Below are 7,686 nucleotides of genomic sequence, written 5' to 3' on the forward strand. Positions count from 1 at the left end.
GTTCTGGTGTTTGAACATTGTGAACATTAATTAGCTGAAGCTCTTGATTTGTATCCGCATGATTTGATGCATCGTGCTGCTGTCAAGGACAGGGGCACCATCGGGGGGGGGGGGGGGGGGGGGGTTTAAGACGATTCTAAGGGCCCAGCATTATCAAGGGGTCCTCAGAGGACAGTATTAATATTATTCAGAGGTGGACAAAGTACCCAACTTCATTACTTAAGTCAAAGTACAGATCTGACTGGTCAAATGTGACTCCAATACAAGTGAAAGTTGTCCAGTCAAATTTTTACTTAAGTTAAAGTAGTGAAGTACTTGCTTTTAAAAATACTTAAGTATTAAAAGTACATTTTCTGTCAACGCATCATTGTATTATTGCCACAACACTTACAAAACCTAATGCTGATACCAAGGACAGAAATGTGAATTCACAAAATGAACGCATGCTGTGCCATCATGGTGGTTTAACGTTAAGTTAGCTAGTCAGTGAAACTCCACCTGATATGCTAGCAAACTCTTTTCAAACTCTAAATCATATTGGGTAGCTAACACTACTAGAAAAGAAAGATTTCTACATTCTGTTTATTTGGCAAGATTATGCTAAAACATATTTCTGAAAAGACTTCAGATAAATTAACGTTATTCATGTTAGCATAACTCTGTTTTTACATGCTAACTAACAGTGTCCAAGTTAACTAGGTACGAAGGTGCATTCAATAAGTTTCCAGACTTTTTGTACAGGCATTTAAAATTGTCGTAGACTCTTGAAAATTCAGTATGTTATTGCTATACTTCTTATGAGATGACTGACCAATTTTTATCATTTCAGGTTCAAATGACCAGCTATAGCAGGAATTGGAATACACCCTACTAAAGCCTGATTGTCGCAGCTGGTGAATTTCAAAATGCAATCTGGACGTGAGGACACTTTAGAAGAACGATATGCAATAAAATTCTGTTTTAAACTTGGAAAAACTGCCACAGAAACGTATGGAATGCTTCAGACTGCTTATGGACCATCTTGCATGAATCGAGCATCGGTTTTTGAGTGGCACAAGAGATTCAAGGAAGGCAGGGAGTCTGTGAGGGATGATGAGAGGTGTGGGAGGAGTAGGGAAGTCAGAACACCAGAGTTGATTGGCCAAATAAGTAATTTCATGGATACGGACCGTCGTGTGTCTATAGAGACAATAAGTGCACAGTTTGGTGTCAGTGTGGGAACTGTACACACAATTATTCACGAGGAACTGAAGATGCGGAAGATTTGCGCGAAGTTTGTCCCAAGGGTGCTCAGTGAAGATCAGAAAGAAAGACGTTGTAATGACAGCAGGGAGATGGTCGAGCTCATTAATTCAGATCCCCAAGTTCTTGATGCCCTGGTTACCTGCGATGAAAGCTGGATCTACTGCTATGACCCAGAGACCAAGAGACAGAGTTCCCAGTGGAAGCATGCTGGCTCTCCCAGACCCAAGAAGGCCAGACAGAGCAAATCCACCCAGAAACTCATGATGATCCCTTTTTTTGACAGCACGGGCATGATCTACATGCACTGGGTTCCCACTGGACAGACAGTCAACAAGGAATACTATGTTGAGGTTTTAAGGGAGTTCAGGAAGAGATTCCGTCGGAAGAGGCCAGCACTCTTCAAATCGGGTCAGTGGCATTTCCACCAGGACAATGCACCAGTCCACAACTCCATCCTTGTCACAGACTATTTGACCCAGATGGGCATCAAGACAGTTCCTCACCCTCCCTACAGCCCAGACCTTGCTCCCTGTGACTTTTGGTTATTCCCTAAGCTCAAGGAAAACCTCAGAGGCAGTCGTTATGAGACAATTGAGGAGATGAAAGAGGCTGTGACGAGGGTCATTGACACGCTCACACAAGAGGACTTCCAGGGGGCCTTCCAGAAGTTGTTGGAACGGCTTTTAGAGTGCTAGCAAGCACCGACAACTTCGTTGCAAGCTTTCTCTTGGAATAAAACGTTTACAGACCTCAATATGCTTCCGCAGGCTGGATGACGAGTTTTTGTAGGCCGTGATGGAGTTCGTTTTCGGCAAACAAACATTTAAAACAAAACAGATCTTTAATCCTTTCAGAAAACTGAAACATGGGTTCTAGCTATAGAACCATGAGTGCATGCGTTCTCCAGAAGAACCGCCTCCTTCCGTACTGTCATCAACTGATCGTGTTAAATAACGCTGCTGAGAAATCATTGAACTTGATTTTATACAGTCTATGGATATGATGTGACCCGAGTGATTACTGACCGGCTCTCAGTGTCATCTGCGAAAAAACCAATCACTTTTTAGAAAAGAAAAGAAAAAACATCCACTTTCAAAGCTGCTTCATGGTAACGAGTAATGAGGACCTTGATAGAAATGTAGTAGACGATATTCGTCTTTCAAATGTTAAAGTCATAAGTTAAAAAAAAATTATAATACTCAAGTAAAGTACAGATAATCAAAGTGTACTTAAGTACAGAACTCAAGTACCGTAAATGTACTTCCTTACTGTTCACCTCTGATATTATTACCGTGTGTAAGTTAATCGAATAAAAATATTTCAAAAATGTTTGTCTCTTAAAATGAGCAAATGCAACAACCTTCTGGTTTGGTTTTCCATTTTCCACGAATTTATTAGAATAGCCGGTTTTTATATTATTTCACCCCGTCCCTATTCATTACATAGTGCAGTCTTGCGTAGGCGGAGCCAGAGCGTGACACTGCATTAGGTTTGTTACTTTCCAATCCAGCGCTAATGTCAGCTGCGCATGGTAAAAGCAGAATTGATGGTGAATTGACACTATCATGAAGAAGTTGGGGCGGCATGGTGGTGTAGTGGTTAGCGCTGTCGCCTCACAGCAAGAAGGTCCGGGTTCGAGCCCCGTGGCTGGCGAGGGCCTTTCTGTGTGGAGTTTGCATGTTCTCCCCGTGTCCGCGTGGGTTTCCTCCGGGTGCTCCGGTTTCCCCCACAGTCCAAAGACATGCAGGTTAGGTTAACTGGTGACTCTAAATTGACCGTAGGTGTGAATGTGAGTGTGAATGGTTGTCTGTGTCTATGGTGGGGTTTACATTAGACCGTATCAGCGGATCATCAGATTAACGTTTTTAAAACGATTAGCGTGCACACAGCAACGCCAATACACGATTCGCGTGCACACAACAATGCCGATACACGGATACGCTCGGCTCCGCAGGCATCCTGCGCTCCAAATCACTCCGCCCTGAACAGCGAGTGCCCTCTGGAGGGTGCGCACTCCGGCCCTGCGCAGCTCACAGAGCGCGCGAGTGAAGTGCACGAGCAGTGATTCGGGACTGAGCCGCTGTGTGTGTGATCTCGGTGCATGTCGGGCATGCGCGTCACTTACCACTTGCAAGTGGAAGGATGGCAAGCCTAAAGACAATCATAACTACACAATGGGCAGTATTTGCATCAGTATTTGCAGTATTTTCATACTTTTATACTCTTTAATGAAAGGTGATACAAGGCGGAAGTCCGCGCTGTTTTTCAGCAGTCGCGTCACATGACCAACGCCAGCAAATCAGGAAGGTGGATGTCACAGTGACGTTGTCCAATGACGACGCCAGCTAGAGCTCAGCACAGCGTATCCGCGTATCTCAATGTTTACACAGCACCGGACCAGACACGATCTGGATTGAATACGTGGACGCTGGCGGATTCCTGTTTCCCGGCGTTTCCAGGCGTTTTAATGTAAACGGACAGTGCATCCGCGAAGAAAACGAGACAGATACGGTCTAATGTAAACTTGGCCTATGTGTCAGCTCTGTGATGACCTGGCGACTTGTCCAGGGTGTACCCCGCCTTTCGCCCGTAGTCAGCTGGGATAGGCTCCAGCTTGCCTGCGACCCTGTAGAAGGATAAAGCGGCTACAGATAATGAATGAATGAATGAATGAAAGGGAGCCTATACATTTATTCACTGACCTTCCTTTGGTGGCTTTTAACCCTAACATGCTCACATTAATGCAAGAGAAGATTAGTATTGTAGCTAAACCGCAGCTTGGACAATCAAGCTAACAACTTAATTTGCAATGCAGTGTCGTTTTACTTAAATATTTCATACGTTACCGTTACTGCCACTGAAAATGAAACGAGTAATGAATGTAATTTTGGTCTGCAAAGAGCTCCGTGAATTTCGAAGTCCACTCTACAGCTAGTGCACCAGCTAGGTGAAGATGCATGCTAATAACTAGCTTGTTCACGAATGAGGTCTGACCTTAACATACGCAGATGCAGCATCAGGATTAGGAAACCCTCCCTCAACCCCCTTCCCAGTTGTAGGAGAAAGAGGAGAGCAGTATTTTGTTGACGATGTACGGTATGTACAGAGCAATCTGTGAATAAAGGGCTTTGGGGTTCAAGCTCAAGCAGACCGATTTTTAGTATTTATGTATGTTGTATTAACCATGTGAGCAGCTAGCTATAGCAAGCAAGTACTATTTTAGCTGATAACGTTCATATAGACATTCCAATAATGAAAAGGACAAAAACTGGCTCAAAAGATTGTTAGATAGCTTGACGCAAGATGTAAAGTGAATAACGCCATTGGCACTTTTAATATCATCCTTTTAAGATTTTTGTTTCCTTTTATGATCAACTAATGTTACGAACCAAGCATGCAGCTCATTCCATCCAAATGTTAGGAACACATACACACAGTTCTCACAACACACTGTGTTCGTACGATTATATGACAGATTCTGAATTATGTACAATAAAGCCCATAAGTGACTTTAAAGTGCATATCATGGGTAAATTCAGGAGCAAGATCAGTGTAATTCTCCTATTTTATATTAAACTTTGGTCAAATATCTGTCACATTCTGCATTTTGTGCAATTTTTTTTTACCTTGCACAATACCAGAAAAATTCAGTTGAAATCGAGCCATTTGAGGCGAATTGGTCCGCCTCTGAAAAAACTTGGCGTTTGGATTTCCCGGCAAACATTGATTTTCGTGACGTCGCGTGCAGAACGCCTCCCTCTGAATCCTACGTCAGCGCTGGTTTGTTTATGAGAAAACGACCTGGTGGTTTTCTGCAAATTTCTTCAACGTTATCACGTAATTATTAAAATGGTTAACAGATGTATCGTAGGAGGGTGTAGCAACACCAGTCATGATGGGATTAGTACTCATCGCTTCCCAAAAGACCGGACAATGAGAGAGAAATAGGAGCACTTTGTGCGAGGCACCCGGAAGCCGAGGACCAAAGCAGAGCCGAGAAAAAGACCAAGAAAATCGGCAGTTCACAAGTTGACTGTTGCCAGGGTAAGAAATAATTCTGACATCTCGTTATATTCTTCATCCAAAGGTGAAGTAACATTGCACTCAGGTGACAATTCCATATTTCAATGCAAAATCGCTCGCTGCTAAACTTGGTCTACACAGGCTGTGCACTGAAACCGTGCAAGCTCGCGCAGCCTGCTGGCGCTTCCGCAGATAACGTCACGAATCTGGCTCCAGACTCCCTTGGGATTTTTCCAGACGCGTTTTGTTATTTTATTTTTTTCTGCTGTAGACAGATGGCCTTGTGCAAAATTACCCTTCTGGATGAGTGTGTAAAGGGACAGACTTTCATATAAAAAAAAAAAAATGAAATTGGTCCAGAATATGCACTTTAAAACTGTATGGAGAGTGTGTACAGTGGGTATCGAACTCATTTGGGGCTGTTGAACATTAAGATACTCAACATTTGAGGTTGACAGATTTATTCCCCACCATTTGACCTCTTTGTATGTTTAGATGTTTTGCCATTGTTCACGTTTATACAGTATTTGTTTTTGTTCTAGTCTTTATTTAATACACTACCGTTCAAAAGTTTGGGGTCACCCAGACAATTTTGTGTTTTCCATGAAAAGTCACACTTTTATTTCCCATCATAAGTTGTAAAATGAATAGAAAATATAGTCGAGACATTTTTCTGGCCATTTTGAGCATTTAATCGACCCCACAAATGTGATGCTCCAGAAACTCAATCTGCTCAAAGGAAGGTCAGTTTTATAGCTTCTCTAAAGAGCTCAACTGTTTTCAGCTGTGCTAACATGATTGTACAAGGGTTTTCTAATCATCCATTAGCCTTCTGAGGCAATGAGCAAACACATTGTACCATTAGAACACTGGAGTGAGAGTTGCTGGAAATGGGCCTCTATACACCTACACTGTAAATGCAAATATTCAAATTAATTAGAAATGATTAGTGAATCAAACTTAGAAATCATCAACCTGTTGTCAACACTAATATTAAATAAATAACTGCTAATTTCAAGTTGGAGAACACGCTTAACTTAGTGTACTCCACTTCAGTTAAATTAGAAAATATAATTTATTGTCCCAGAGTCCTTTGGGCATTGTGTTTAGACATGCGCAGACCTGCCCCATCTACGCGCGGTCTTTTCAGCACATGCACCAGGATTAACAAAAGTGGAACATGTTTCCAGAGCCTTAAATGATGCGTTGTTTAGCATTTAAAATAAATGTTAATTGCAAAGTAAATCCAATGTGTTCACCATTCATTTGTTTGGGGGCTCATTACCTTGTATTGTGTTTTTTTTTTTTTTTATTAAATTAGCATGTGTCCTATTGTCTTTCGCAAAACTCTTTGGTCAAGAAAATTAAAGTTAAATTGGCCTCAATATGAAGGATGAGTAAAACTAGAGAATTAAGCTTTCACAATTCATGAATATTAAGTTAAATTTATGAAAAAAGATATCTGAAAGCCATTGACTTGAGTACTGTAAACTTAAAATAAATAAGTTAATGTAATCAAAATTATATAAGATGAGTACTGCAAACTCACAATAAATAAGTTAATGTAATCAAACTAATCTAAGTTAATTTGAGTACTGCAAACTCACAATAAATAAGTTAATGTAATCAAACTAATCTAAGTTAATTTGAGTACTGCAAACTCACAATAAATAAGTTAATGTAATCAAACTAATCTAAGTTAATTTGAGTACTGCAAACTCACAAAAAATAAGTTAACCCAATCTAATTTATCTAAATCAACATAAATTACTTTTTTTGAGGCAACGACTTTGCATATTTTTTTTAAGTAAAGTCAACTTATTATATTTTACAGTGTATGGAGATATTGCACCAAAAACCAGACATTTGCAGCTAGAATAGTCATTTACCACATTAGCAATGTATAGAGTGGATTTCTGATTAGTTTAAAGTGATCTTCATTGAAAAGAACAGTGCTTTTCTTTCAAAAATAAGGACATTTCAAAGTGACCCCAAACTTTTGAACGGTAGTGTAAGTTGATGAATGTTGAGGGTTTTTTTTCTCACTGCATTGCTGAGTGCTGTATTTACTGTGTTTTCTAGCACAAGGGAACTGAAGTCATTTTTAAACTTGATTTATTTCTTAATTAACATGTTATTCAATTACGTTTTTGGTTTTATTAACCTTATATCGTGACTCGTATTGGCATATTATATTACACTTATCTGCCTTTTCGGTTTTAATCCATGTTGAATGTAGTTTGTTTGGTTCACGGCAGGCATCGCTTATCCACGTGATCTTTCCGAGACTTGTGTGAGACTTCAAACTTGAAGTGTCAGTGCCGCCATTTTGAAAACTGTTTACACAGCGGCCAGATCGCCATATCATTCCAGTTTAGATTAATTTCAAGATTTGCCAGCTTCATGAGTGATGGAGAT

General features: G+C 40.6%; 1 protein-coding gene across 1 annotated transcript; it reads left to right on the top strand.

The window, feature by feature from the left end:
- Positions 1 to 1,025: 1,025 nt before the first annotated feature.
- LOC132888798 (histone-lysine N-methyltransferase SETMAR-like) lies at positions 1,026 to 1,940 on the top strand. The gene has a single exon (XM_060924895.1). It carries the CDS (start codon positions 1,026 to 1,028, stop codon positions 1,938 to 1,940), a length of 915 nt encoding a protein of 304 aa, XP_060780878.1.
- Positions 1,941 to 7,686: the final 5,746 nt, after the last annotated feature.

Source organism: Neoarius graeffei, chromosome 7, assembly GCF_027579695.1.
Source record: "Neoarius graeffei isolate fNeoGra1 chromosome 7, fNeoGra1.pri, whole genome shotgun sequence".
Taxonomy (NCBI): Eukaryota; Metazoa; Chordata; class Actinopteri; order Siluriformes; family Ariidae; genus Neoarius; species Neoarius graeffei.